General features: G+C 30.8%; 1 protein-coding gene and 1 long non-coding RNA gene across 2 annotated transcripts; one reads left to right on the top strand and one right to left on the bottom strand.

Moving 5' to 3' along the window:
• The first annotated feature begins 2,921 nt into the window (after positions 1-2,921).
• On the top strand, positions 2,922-6,917 carry LOC120205789 (WAT1-related protein At2g39510-like). Its single transcript, XM_039205596.1, has 7 exons — positions 2,922-3,263; positions 3,838-3,900; positions 4,114-4,230; positions 5,709-5,946; positions 6,157-6,318; positions 6,443-6,594; positions 6,683-6,917. The coding sequence occupies exons 1-7, from the start codon at positions 3,070-3,072 to the stop codon at positions 6,897-6,899; spliced, it is 1,143 nt and encodes a 380-aa protein (XP_039061527.1). The 5' UTR covers positions 2,922-3,069; the 3' UTR covers positions 6,900-6,917.
• Positions 6,918-7,244: 327 nt separating this feature from the next.
• Positions 7,245-7,794, bottom strand: LOC120205782. The gene is made up of 2 exons (XR_005524053.1): positions 7,656-7,794; positions 7,245-7,545 (listed from the first exon to the last, which is right to left on the bottom strand). It is a non-coding gene; the product is annotated as an uncharacterized LOC120205782 (long non-coding RNA).
• Positions 7,795-14,395: the final 6,601 nt, after the last annotated feature.

Raw genomic sequence — 14,395 nt, 5'->3', positions numbered from 1 at the left:
TGGGTTTTGTGGGGGTTCAAGGAACTTGGAGGATTTAATATGTTTTCATAGATTTTTAGTCTTAGGAAGTGTTCTTAAACGCTTCTAACCTCTAAACTCAGCTAGCAACCCTTATGTTAACTTCTTGTTTAATGATAGAAGCTGGAGAAAACTCCAAAGCTAGAGGAAAAGAAAAGTTCACTCTTATTTGAACCTTTATAAGTTCTCAGTAGCTTAGAACATCAGGTTTCAGACTTCTAACTCATCTCTATCACATTTAGATCATTAGGTATGTTTTGCTAGGTTGAGTGAGTTATGAAGCATGTCTATGGTAGATTACATATTTTGATGTTTCATCATGTTAAAAAAACTATTTTATGATCCCTTCAATCATACATAAGACTTAAATAACAAATGGGAACCTCAATAGGACATTTGAAGGAGAAAGTTAGCATTTTTTTGTTCCCAAAATAGGGCATTTATGGGTACGAGTATCGATATAGGAAGAACAACACCCATATTATTCTTCAGCTAGGGTAAAATAGTACAGTTTTGGGGGAAAAGTATCAATACTTATTCAATGAGTATCGATATTGCAAGTCCGGTTTCGATACTCATATGGTGGTATCCATACAAAGGGCACAAATCAGATTCAATAATATATTTTTGATATCGGTACTTAAGGGAGTATTGATAACCAAGGTAGAGTATCGATACTCCCAGTAGGGGTATCGATACTAAGGTATTTTCCAAAACATCAAATCTAGTTTTGGTATTCATACTTAGGCCAATATCAATACCTCAGCCCTAGAGTATTGATACTCATCCATCAGTATCGATACTATATTTCCCAATTAGCCTATATCAGACAGTAAGTGTCGATACCAAAAGGAGAGTATCGATATTCAGGGTTTAATATCAATATTGAAAGGATAATATCGATACCAGCATACAATTTTGGATAAATAATCAATTAAGTAAGAGATTAGACTTGAGGGGCCCAATAACATCAAAATATCAACAGATAAAACTAAAAGTGAGAGAAATAATTAATATCAGAACAATTAGAAATAATATCATCTAAGATTACATAAAACTAGCCTTGTTTGACACTTCTGATAGTCAGTTGGATATCCAGTCAATGACAAGGCACTTCAGTAGCCGAATGGGCACAGATTCCCCAAGACTTGACGGAGTATGTTGGCGGGTGTACATTTTTAATGCAGCTTCAGATCTCACCCAAATACCCAAGGGTATTTTAGAAAAACTAGAGTGGTGCATGGACTCCGAGATGCTGATGCCTCAGTCGCACCATGATGCCTACTTAGCAGTTCATGTCAGTAGTTCACATTTTCATATATCTATGCCACTTGCATGCTCATATAGTGAATACATGTAGTACAATACAATTATTAATGTGACACTGAGCTTGTAAGCTCAACGTATAAAATGTGTTTCCGTGTGCAGGTTCCTAGGTGGCCAGTAGCGGAGCATTATCGTCAGAAGCCATTCCAGTCCAGCCAAGGCATCAAAGTACGTCTTGGATTATCCTTAGAGGGCATGTACTATTATATAGACCATTGTGTATTCAGTCGTAACTATGTTTTGTAAAATCAGTACTGTTATTATTTTGAATGTTTTGGGAGCTCCCCATATTTTTTAAATAGAGTTATTACTATGTTTTTTTTTTCTTTTTATTTACTATGGGTGAATTTTATCAGATGTTTTATAATAAGTTTTTAAAAGAAATTTTTAGGTTAGTCACTTTAGTAGTCTCGTGTAACATTTTAATCCATTGGTCTTTGGGTCGTACTAGATTAGGGTGTTACATTTATTATAATTAATATATTTATAAAAAAATAAATAAAATTAATTTATCTGACACTGTTTAACTTAAATATCTTATTTTGTCATAATAACAATTACTTTTCTTTGCAGAGTGGTTGGGCATCGCTCACATCTTTTATAAGTGCAGAGTATGATCTCCCTTAAGCTATTTATAAATTAATTTTTCATTAATTTTCATCTATAAAATTGTGTCACATGTCATTATTTCATTTTTAATAATAATCTATTAACAAAAATTATATGCCGGCATGTCACGCTAGCTTTCACTAGTTGTTTAACGGTCTAAGAAGTCCTGTAAACGAACTGAACATTCAGCGAACCGTTCGTGAATAATTCGGAGGAAGTTCGTTTATGTCCGTTTATTCATTAAATGAACGAATATGAACAATATTTTATGTTCGTTTAATTAAAGAAACAAACACGAATCATTCATTTATGTTTGTGAACGTTCAGTAACTCGTTCATTTATGTTTGTTTGTTTATGTTCTCCAAACCCGTTTGAAATATTAAGACTTAATAAATTTTAACTTTAAACCCATTAATATTTTTAAACTAAATTATTTTTTAACTCAAATAAAAAAAATACTCAAATCAATAAAAAATAATATAAATCCTAAAATTATTCGAAAAGAAAAAACTTCTCAAATATAAACCCAATTAATTTTATGTTCGTTCGTTTGTGTTAGTTTAAGTTTATTCATTTGTGTTCGTTTATCATTTTAATGAACACGAACAAGCTAAATTTTTTAGTGAACAAACACGAGCAAGAAATTTCGTTCATTTAGTTGTTCGTTCAGTTCGTTTAGAGGCCTATGTCGAATGATCAAAATTATAGTTTTTTTAAATGCAATGACTTCGATGAAAAATTTCCAATTTTGGTTATTAAATTGAAAACATCCTAGAAATTAAGTGACTACGATTGTTATTTACCCTTAAAAGAATTCTCATAAAATCATCTACTTCTCCTAGATAATGGTCCGTGTAGGCAAAGCCCACTAAAACTAATAAACTTTTGTGCTCAAAGATGCCGAATTATTTATGTTTGAGATGTTTTCATAAAAAAGAGGAGACCGTTGGTCAATGATGTTTGACCATGAGAGTTACTTCATTTTTATGGAAACCCAAAAGTTTAATTATTACTTTAATCGGTAAATAATTTGTGTATAAGTAGGTAGTGATTGATTGTTTTAGAGGGAAAGAGAGATTGTGTAGAGCCAAAAAACACGCACACACAAAATTTCAATGGATTATTTGGCCAAAATTCTTGCTCAAACAAAGCCATTTGTAGCGGTAATTCTTTTGCAGTCGGGGTTTGCGGGCATGTCTTTGATCACAATGTTTGCTTTAAACCAAGGCATGAGCGAACATGTTTTAGTTGTCTACCGCCACGCTGTTGCCACTCTCGTCATTGCTCCTTTCGCCATTGTTCTCGATAGGTTTCATGCTCCCCCTTCCTTCATTTCTAGGGTAACGTTCTGCGGTTGATTTGTCGCCATTTTCGAATATAGCGGACGTTATTATAGTGATTGCGATTATCGCAGACATAGGATAACGGTTTCCGATGGCACTTTACCGCTATATAACAGACGTTATTATAGTCGCAGACCGCTATATAAATCTCTGACATTTAGTACCTAAAATGTTATTTTTGTTCCATTTTGGTACCTTAACTTTAGTTTTTTTTTTAAAAAAAGAATCATATTTAACATTTAGTTTAGGTTTCGATTTGATATCTCATCGTTAAAAAATTAACATAATTATTGACTTGATATTTTTTCCATTGATGGTATTATATTGTCTTATGGTGACACGTCAATATCACTGTTAAGTTTTTAACGAAAGGATATCAAAATGAAACTGAAAGTAAACATTAGGAACGATTTTGAAAAAATAAAATTTTGGGGCCAAAAAGAAATAAAAGTAATAGTTTAGTTACTGAAAATATAGTTTACTCTTATATTTATCCAACATATTTACTATCATTTTATATTTATCTTAATGAATTTGCAGGAAGATTAGGCCAAAAATGACATTGTCTATCTTTATTAAGATATTGCTACTAGGCTTATTGGAGTAAGTTTCACGTACCATTCCAATTATTTACTTGTCAACACCAACTGACATGCAGTTCTCTATAAGAACAATTACATATCCATTATTTTGAAGAAAAATATTATTAATTTTAGTTTAATATGTTAATAAAAGGGGGAAAAAGAATATGAAGATTTTAGAGTATATTTTTAAATATATAGATCCGTGAGATATAATATTTTGATAATGTTTCAGGCCGGTACTTGATCAGAACTTATTCTACGGTGGCATGAAGTATACTTCAGCAACTTTCACATCTGCAATGTGCAATGTTCTTCCTGCTTTTGCATTTATCTTCGCCTGGATCTTCAAGTAACCATTTCTACACTATATAGCTTTGCTATTTCAAGGATTTGGATATATCTTTTACATGGAAAAATGGATTTAAGAAAAATATTTTTTTTTTTAAAATGGACTGAATTAAATTATTAATTTAGGAGTAAAAAATATAAAGCAAATCCATTTAAGAAAAAACTAAAAATATTTAAATTGAATGTTTATGTTTTGAGGAGGACTGAAAGGAAATTGTCTACTTAGATAAGTGAGGACAAGGCTCCTATGTGCCTTTTTTTAAAACAAATTTCAAACTTAATCTCAACTAATGGTTTCAAGTTACATTTATATATAAATAAATTGGGTAAAGTACACAAATGGTCCCTCAACTATAGGATAATGCTTTATTAAGTCATTCGACTATTAAAAGTTATGAAATGGTCTTTTGACTGTAGAGTGTTACAAAATGGTCACTCGACTATTCAGTGGGTTCTAAACTTATATTTTTCCGTTTAAAAATTAGCAGTATTCTGAATTGAACGTAATCTGTTGACTGTGATATAATCAAATTTGATCCCATAATCTCAAATGGCTATCATATCACAACCATCATGTTAACATCCAACTTAGACAACCGCCAATTTTTTAAAGGAAAATGATAAGTTTGAAACATAATAAATAGTCGGGGACCATTTTTTATACTTTACCTAACTAAATTTTAGTATAATTTAAAGTTTATATTTTGGTCGAGTTATACTTTAAATAGATATAAATAATTTCTATACCATATAAAATAAAAATATGTTTTTTTAACTTCGTTAAAAAAACTGATTTTTAACGTATTTTATACGAAAATATACACATGTGTGCATACATGTAAGTAAAATTTGAGATATATATGGATAGTCACGAAACCCGAACACAATGAATTCTGACTCGATCCAACTCTATCAGCCTGATTTTTCTTAAAATTCAGGTTTGAATTGGATCAAATCATTTTTTTTAGAAGATAAGTTCAGATTGAGTAAGATTTAAGTTTAAGGTGAAAAATACTCGATCTGATCCAAAAAATTAATATAATTATACATTATATATAAAGTTAATTGCAATAATATCTCTCTATATTATTATTTTAATTAAATCCCTATTTTATCAAATAAAATTAATATTATTTTTTAAAGTATATTTGAGTCCAGTCAAATTGTATCTCAAAAGGAAGATTAAATTTAGAGTCAAATGAAGTCATCCTAACCTCAAATCAAGTCGAATTCGGATGAAATATGTATACTTTTAGGTCGAATCAACCGAAATGCAACCCATATCCATTACTATATATATATTTCAGATTGAATCAAATTTAGATAATATAAAAATGACATTAATACCGTGCATAAATTTTATCAGAATTTATTTGTATATATTTTAATTCAAATTTGAATAAATATAAATGATATTAGCATAGTAGAAAAGTGTGACTCAACCTCAACACTTGTAATTGAAAATGGATGTGTTTGCAGGCTTGAGGAGGTTAACATAAAAAAGCGTCGTAGCCAGGCAAAGATCATAGGAACTATTGTAACAGTTGGGGGTGCAATGCTGATGTCATTGATGAATGGACCAAAGTTGCAGTTGCCATGGACAAACTCAAACCATCATCAAATCTCTTCCACTGCCGGAACTCAGCAACATCCCATAAGAGGTGCCATCATGATCACCGTCGGTTGTTTCTGCTGGGCTAGTTTCATCGTTCTTCAAGTAAGACTTTTATCACGCTCGCTCATTACTTTCATTGGCATGTGCCACATCATTATTATAGGTGACATATTACATATCATGTCAGCAATTAAACACATGTGAAAATATTATGTCAGCAACATGTGTTGACCATTAGTCAATTAACTATGGAAAAAACCAACCGTACTTGTATCCTCATATTGATAAGAATGTAATGTCGGTGATGTGTAGGCGACAACGCTAAAATCATACCCAGCTGAGCTTTCCCTAACAGCTTTAATATGTTTGGCCGGCACCATTCAAGGAAGCATCGTTGCCCTAATCATGGATGCCGGCAATCCTACCGTTTGGTATATTCATTTCGATTCTAAACTCTTAGCAGCAGTTTACAGCGTAAGAACACTCTCCATCATGAATATATACAGCAGAAAAGAGTTAAAAACATAAACAGCACAGCAGTAAAATACTTGAGTAATATCCATGCAAGATGATTCAAAAATATTTTGATTGCTTGTAGGGTATTTTATGCTCTGGATTGGCATATTATATTCAAGGGACCATAATGAGAAGTAGAGGACCGGTTTTCGTAACTGCTTTTAATCCCTTAAGCACGGTGATTGTTGCGATTTTGAGCTCATTTATCTTATCAGAAACACTCTACCTAGGAAGGTAAATAATCCCTTCTCCGTTTCCGACAAGGAAACTGCTGGAAAAAGTTTCATACTTCCTGCACTTACAGTGTTGATCTTATCTATAGGGTTATTGGAGCCATTGTTATTGTCATTGGCCTTTATCTGGTTTTGTGGGGTAAAAGCCAGGATCAACCTCTATCAAGTCTTAGCATCGAAACCAAAGAGCCAAATGATCTGAAAATAATTTCAGCCATTGATGGGATCACAAAGGTTTCAGATCAAGAACTTTTTGTCCTGGATTTAGCAAGCAACAAAGTCACACCTACTGATGAATATGTCTGATGAGAGGAAAAATCACAAGAAAAGAATATCGTGATTTGGGTTTTCTGTATAAATACTTTTAGACTAAATAGCAAGTTTTATGAACCCTAAACTCACCAAGAATGTGAAGTAGATATTAGCTATCAAAACCGAACTTCAATCATTGTAAAGTGTTCTGATGTTCAATCTTCTTATTAAGGTTTAATGTTTAATGTTAACTTTCTTCTTTTAAAAATTTCTAACCATTCAAATATTCGGAAAAAGATATTAGACACTCATTCGAAATCTGAAAAAGATATCGCAATACCAGAAGCGTTCGATTGAATTTGTCTATAACAGTTTAGACTTTATATAGCATCACATAAATCTGCGAAGCCACAATCTATTAAACTTATAATATCAATCTTCCTTGAAATTTTCAAACATACTGATTAATATTGGGCATTTTAAGGTCTAACTGAAGAAGAAACTTAATAACCTCATCATCTAAACATGAGGTCACAAATATCCGACATTGTTCTAACAATCAAATGAAAAAACAGCATTAGAAAACAAACCAGCTGATTCATCTTTGGGAAATGTTTTCTGATTTATCATCATTGGATTGATTTGGTGTACCGAATTTTTGCTTGAAAGCGTCCTGCCTTTGCATCCACGTCATATGCCCCTTCCAAAAGAAGAAGAAGAACAAACACACACAGAAATTCAAATGCAATTAAATGATTGAAAAACCAGAAAATGGGTCAAATTTGCAACAAGAATCGCATTTTTTTTTACCTGGAGAGCAGCAGCCCAAGCAATGAGGAAAGAAGCGATCCAGAACCTTTTGTCTCTGATGAGAGTTTGGGCATCAAATTTTGCCATAAACCTAGTTATTTTGTTGTATTTTAGGGTTCACGGATTTGGAATTTTGGAGAAACGGGAGAGATCTCCGGGTTTTCCTATTTTGGATTTAAAGTTGAGTAAACTACTCAGTTTACCATTTAACTATTTATAACATTTACTTTTGCCATAAATCTTTCAATTTTATCAAACATACCACATAACTATTTAATTTGTTTTCAATCAAGCCACTAGCCTTTGATGTATGAAATTATTTAAAAAATAAACTATTTGATAAAGTTAACAATAAGTTATATATATATGATCATAAAATTAAAAATTTTATATTCAATTTAAATATATATAGTTGCTATTATATTTTTAAATAAAAAATGTATATATGAATTATGTTAGATAAATCTTTTTATTATATTTATATTGGCCCATGCAATAAATTTTTTATGTATTTGTTACTGGCCGCAGGGGTCAGCAAAACTCGACTCATCTCGAAAAAATTGAACTTTTTTTACTCGATTCAATGTTAAAAAATTTGACACAACTTAACTTGACATAACTTAAAAAAATCAATTTCAAGTTGAGTAATAAAATAGAACTCAAATAACTCAAAATTTTTAGTAATTAGAAGATTAGTTTCTAAATTCGATTCAAATCCCTCAACTCTACATGATATATGCAGAAAATCGGTTAAATTGGAACCAAATGGTACCATAACATAATAAATATTTTCAATTAAATTTAAATATAAATTCAAATGACTCAACTCAACTTGAATATATTTTAAATAAATTTTAATTTATAAAATAAAATTCGTTAATTCAAATAACTCAATTTTTTATCTCGAGTGGAGTCTACTCTAATTATCATACATATTTTTCATGCTGTTGTATTTAAAGGCATGGACATTTTTATGCGTTAATGGTTTATCTAAAATTATTGTGTTTATGTGTTATTTTAATTACTTTTTTAATATTATATAATCCCATCGTGTTTAACAAACTAAAACAGGGTCGATCCTCTAAATATAAGAATTCGATCATTTTTATACGTAAAAATATAGTGAGCGAAAGAGAAAATATATTTCCATAACGAATGGACTAAATAAAACAATAAAATAAAATAAATTGAATAAAGTATACAAATTGTATATTTTTATTAAGTCTCTTTACTAATAAAAATTTTAAAATGGTCATTTGACTATAGAGTGCTCTTTTGTTGAGTCTCTCGACTATCGAAAGTTATAAAATGGTCATCTGACTATTCATTATATTTCAAACTCGTCATTTTTCGTTAAAAATTGGCGATTGTCTAAGTTGGAAGTTAGCATGATAATTGAGATGTTATAGTAGTTTGAGATTCTGAGATTAAATTTTATCATATCACAGTCAGCAAGTTAACGGTCAACTCAGAATATTATTAATTTTTAACAAAAAAAAAACGAGTTTATAACATAATGAATAGTTGAATGACCATTTTGTAACTTTTGATAGTCGAGGGATTTAAAAAGCAACATTCTATAGTTGGAGAGCCATTTTTTAATTTTTAATAATCAAGAGACTTAATAAAGTAATATCTTATAGTTGGGGAACATTCGTTACTTTACCCAGATAAATTTTATTAATAGTCATTAAACTAGTTCTTTTTTATTTTAATTATAAATAATTTTTAAATAAAAGTATCATTAATTTTATTCTTTATTTTACTCATCCATTGTTAAAAACTTGATGTTGATATTGACATGATAATTTTTTAAAAAAATTCATATCATTTTCTATTTTATCGTCACAAAAATATTATTTTTAATAATTTTATTACATCAATTAGATAATAATCAATAAAATAAAATAATATATATTACTATCTAATTAATCTATTAGAATTATTAAAAAATTAATTAGAATTATTAAAAAATTGCACAATTTTGTTGACTATAAAAAATGGAAAAATTATATCATTGATCACCTAATTATTTAGCTTTTTTATTTTTACCATCGGTGATATATAACAAAATTGACGAAATTCTACCTTTAATCCTCAATATTTATATATTTTATTAATTTGATCTTAATCTTAACTTAATTTAATATATTTAATATTTTAATCGGATTGTGACACACGTCACAACAAAAGTGGACGGTGAGGGTTTTTTAATTTAATTATTTTATTCTCCAGCCAATTAAATGGTGATACGTATCACCAACGTATTGGATAGAAAATTAATAATAGAAGAAGTTTTATATCAACTCCACCACCACTAAGCTAGACCCACTACTCGGTTATAAAATGCAGCATTTTGGATAGATATTGTAATAAATGACAGAATAAAAAAGAGAGTTAAAAAAAGTAATAATTTTAATATCTTTTAATAATCTCATGTATATATTTTTTTAACTCAATATATTTTTATTAATAATATATGAAATTATTTGATAAAGTTAACAGAATATAATCATTAAATTAAATGTAAAGACAAAAAAGTGTCAGATTCTTGAATCATTGCAAAAATTGAATCAATTTCAGATCTGAATAATACGACTTCATACAACAGTAACATTGAATCAATTGAGATTTAGGATTTATTTTAAGTAGAATCCAACTCATTTGAAAACTAACTTTATGCTGTAGCACAAATAACCTCTTTAAGGTAATTTTTCAAAGGCTAACCATTTATAGAAAACGCATATATTTATCCATACATCCTTCCTGCTTTTTTTCTCTAAATATTTGAACGTAAAGACGTGCAAAGCAGGCTTAGAAGAACACTTTCCTTGGTGTTACTGAATTGTAGTTAAATTTATCAACCAATTTAATTCTTTTAAATAATTTAATGATTAAATATATAAATTGTTGTTAAATTTTTCAAATAATTTTGAGTTTATATATATATAATTTTTTAAATTGTATGCTTAATAGCCTTTTTTAATAAAAAAAGAAATTATTAGTAAAGATTTTAAAATTATTACTTAAATTAAAAAATATCAATTAAACAAATATAATTTTTAACATAATTAATATATATTTTTATTTAAAATTATATATGTTTAGTTTTTAAGTCAAAGGATGGATCATGACCTAGGTAAGCCCACCCCTAAATGCATCCCGAATTACCGAGTCTACTTGGTTGTCCTAACTATAAGATAATGCAAGTTCAACAATACAATTGTATTTTGTATTTTATCGTGTTTGAAATGATATAAACTCTAAATCCAATAAAATATTAATATTAGAAATACTCAAGTTAGGTACAAATCATGCCCAAACGCCTTGAATGCTCACATTCACCACAAAGTATAACGTTCAATGAAGCCATAACAACACAAAGATTAAAAACATACTATCTTGATGTTAAAATCTCGAAATATAACTCCTTTCCTCAATGAATTCTTTTCTTCTTGCATTACATCTACTTTCTCTAGCCAAAACAAAAGTTTTTAGCAGAAACAATGTTGTAGGAGAGGTTAAGGAGTGATTTAGAGTCTGTAGGCTTAAGTTATTACATTTGACTAAGAATATAAGAGAATAAAATATCTTCTCAAAATTCTTTCATCTCTTGTCAGTGGTTGTCTACGGTCACTAATGTGATGTTTTGTTGTTTACCGATTTAATTTTGATTCGGTTTAGAATAAGTTTTAATAAGTTAATGGGGGTGTTTGGTAAACAACTTTTTGAAGAGATTTTGAATTATTTGAGTATAAATAGCTTATTGGTAGTCAAATCCTTTATTTTTAGTGTTTGGTAAACACCTTTTTGAAAGAGTTGATTGTGCAAAATACGCTGAAAATGAAAAATGCTAGAAAATCCAGTAGTTTGGAAGAACTGATTGCAAAATAAGATGTTAAATGACATATTTGATCTTATTATTTCCATAATTACATCATTGTCATAAAAGCCACACCTTGTTTCTTAAATATTCATACTTATTTGGATATGTATCTCTTTTTTGAATATTTATGTAATATAAATTTATTTTCAATGAATTTGTGTAAATTGAATTTTATGCAACATCTAACGATGAATTAGTGAAATTTTTTTTTTATTCTATTTTTTACTTGTAGATTCTCAAATATATTTTAGTTAATAAAATATAGTAAAATATGAAAGTAAAAAAATAATGTTTATATACAAGATTAATAGTATGTATGAATCTCACATAGTTAATATTTCTAAATATTAAATTTAAAAAATATCTCACCTCTACAAATACAAATAATACGATCACAACATGCACAGATTGCAGGATCTACATGAAAAGATTTTGTAGAAATAAAGAGAAAAGGGGGTTTAAACGAACATTTATTTACAGAGGTTACATCATCTTCATATCAGAAGTACTCAAAAGTTGAAAATCTTCCAGCTAAATGGGGGCGACCTTAAAATTCAAGGAAAAGAGGGGCAAAGCATACCTAAATGGGGAAAATTATCAACCTTTTTTCCGATCAATAAACAAATGCACTACTATACCATGAAGGCAAAGCACAACCTTGTATCTAATGCCTGCTTGCTCCTGCAAAGAATATTGACCTATGCCTCAGCAACTACCCAAAATGTCGAAACTCGTAATTCTGAACCATCATACAGTGAACCGGACCCTACGTAAATACAGCTGCCGATGTACCTACCCGCTGGAGCAGATATTGTTATGATGCTCGACAGTTCGAACATGCTCTTCATTTACCGACTCCTAGAAAAACATCTTTGCAAAGTGCATCATCCCCATTTTTCCTCTTCAGATTCTGGATTTCTCCGACCGACAGATGAACTGAAGCTCGCAGGTTGGGGGTTAGTTCCAGCATTTCAAATGAGTAATATACAGAAGAATCGATGTATGTTACAATCAATTGCACCAATTTTCAACAATCTCCCACTTTAAGATTCGATTGGAACAATCTTATCTTCACACTATTCTTTCTACCTTGTACCTTCATGTTACTTACGTTTCTGACAGGCCATAGGAGGATTGACACCAGGTAAATTTATCAGCGTTGATCACCTTCGTCATGAAATCTGCTATGTTATCTTTGGTATGGATCTTATGCACATCTATCGTCCCTTCTTCCACCTTTTCACGAATGAAGTGGTATTGAACTCGTATGTTCTTTGTCCTTGAATGAAATGCTGGATTTTTTGCTAGATGCAAGGCGCTTTGACTGTCACAAATAGAGAGACATACTCCTGATTGTGCCCAAGCTCCTCCAATAGCATCTTCAACCAAATTGCTTCTTTATTAGCTTGTGTAGCTGCTACATATTCTGCCTCTGTTGTGGATGTAGCCACAACTGACTGCAATTTTGAAACCCAGCTTACAGCTCCACCAGCAACTTTGAACACATATCCTGTAGTAGATTTGCTTTTATCCAAATCCCATGCATAGTCAGAATCGATATACCCATTGATAAGTAAGTTTGATCCTCCGTAATATAATGCAACATTTGAGGTCCCTTTGATGTATCTCAAGATCCTCTTTACTGTATTCCAATGCTCTTTGCTTGGATTCGCCATGTACAGACTAACCACTCCCACTGCTTGTGCATATCATAGCGAACATTAAACTTCCCACTGCTGATGCATACGGTACTTGAGACATCTCCATCCTCTCTTCTTCACTGCTAGGACTCATACTGGAGGATAATTTGAAGTTAATAGGAAGAGGGGTAAAAATTGGATTACAATCCTGCATGTTGAATCGTGACAAGATCTTCTTCAAGTAATTCTTTTGTGAAAGCCAAATATTCCTATTACTTCTGTCTCACTGAATTTGCATCCATAGAATCTTGTTTGCTGGTCCCAAGTCCTTCATTTCAAATTCCCTAGCTAGTTGTGCCTTCAATTCTTCAATATGATCTTTGTTGGGTCCTGCAACCAACATGTCATCCATATACAACAACAATATAACAAAATCATTATCACCAGACCTCTTGAAATAAGCACAAGGGTCTGCATTAAGTCTGTTTATCCAAGGCACATAATGAAGGAATCAAATCTCTTATACCAACACCTCTGCGTCTGCTTTAGACCGTATAGAGATTTGTTCAACTTGAAAACCAAGTTCTTTTCTTCTTCTTCAAAACCTTCAGGCTGGAGCATACAAATCTCTTATTCAAGATTTCCATGAAGAAAAGTTGTTTTAACATCTAGCTGCTCTAGATGTAAGTTCAATGTAGCATACATTGCCAAAACTACTTGAACTGTTGTTAGTCGAACCACATGAGAAAAGATTTCATTGAAATCAATACATTCTTTTTTAGCATATCCTTTGACCACCAGTCTTGCACGATACCTCTTCACTTGATCGTCCCCATTTCACTTGATTTTGAAGACCCATTTGTTACCAATTGACTTTCTTCCTTGTGGTAGTGGCACAAGGTCCCATGTATTATTTTTATGAAGGGCTTCAATTTCTTCTTGCATCGCCATCATCCACAGTGAAGCATCTGAGCTGTTTATTGCCTCCTGGTATGTTGATGGCTCACCATCCTCTGTTAAAAGACAGTATGCAATATTTCATTCTATAGCATAATCTGAGTACCAATTGGGTCGTCTCCTCACACGATCTGATTGACGAGTTGTTGGAGCTTCAGAACTCTCTGGTTCTTGTTCATCATGTGTTGGTTCTGCTTTAGAAGAATTTCCTTGTTCAACCTCTTTTTCCACATGTATCTGTGTAGTCTCTGACTTTT

Source organism: Hibiscus syriacus, unplaced genomic scaffold (assembly GCF_006381635.1).
Source record: "Hibiscus syriacus cultivar Baekdansim isolate YM2019G1 unplaced genomic scaffold, ASM638163v2 tig00000452_pilon, whole genome shotgun sequence".
NCBI lineage: Eukaryota > Viridiplantae > Streptophyta > Magnoliopsida > Malvales > Malvaceae > Hibiscus > Hibiscus syriacus.
The sequence above is the reverse complement of the archived record's forward strand: the minus strand, read 5'-3'. Positions and strand labels throughout refer to the sequence as shown.

What these genes read in the sequence shown, in the direction of transcription:
- LOC120205789 (XM_039205596.1), top strand. Translation starts at nt 3,070, where the DNA reads ATGGATTATTTGGCCAAAATTCTTGCTCAAACAAAGCCATTTGTAGCG. An exon ending in TTGCTACTAGGCTTATTGGA is followed by an intron (nt 3,901 to 4,113) that starts GTAAGTTTCACG and finishes ATAATGTTTCAG; the next exon opens with GCCGGTACTTGATCAGAACT. An exon ending in GAAACACTCTACCTAGGAAG is followed by an intron (nt 6,595 to 6,682) that starts GTAAATAATCCC and finishes TCTTATCTATAG; the next exon opens with GGTTATTGGAGCCATTGTTA.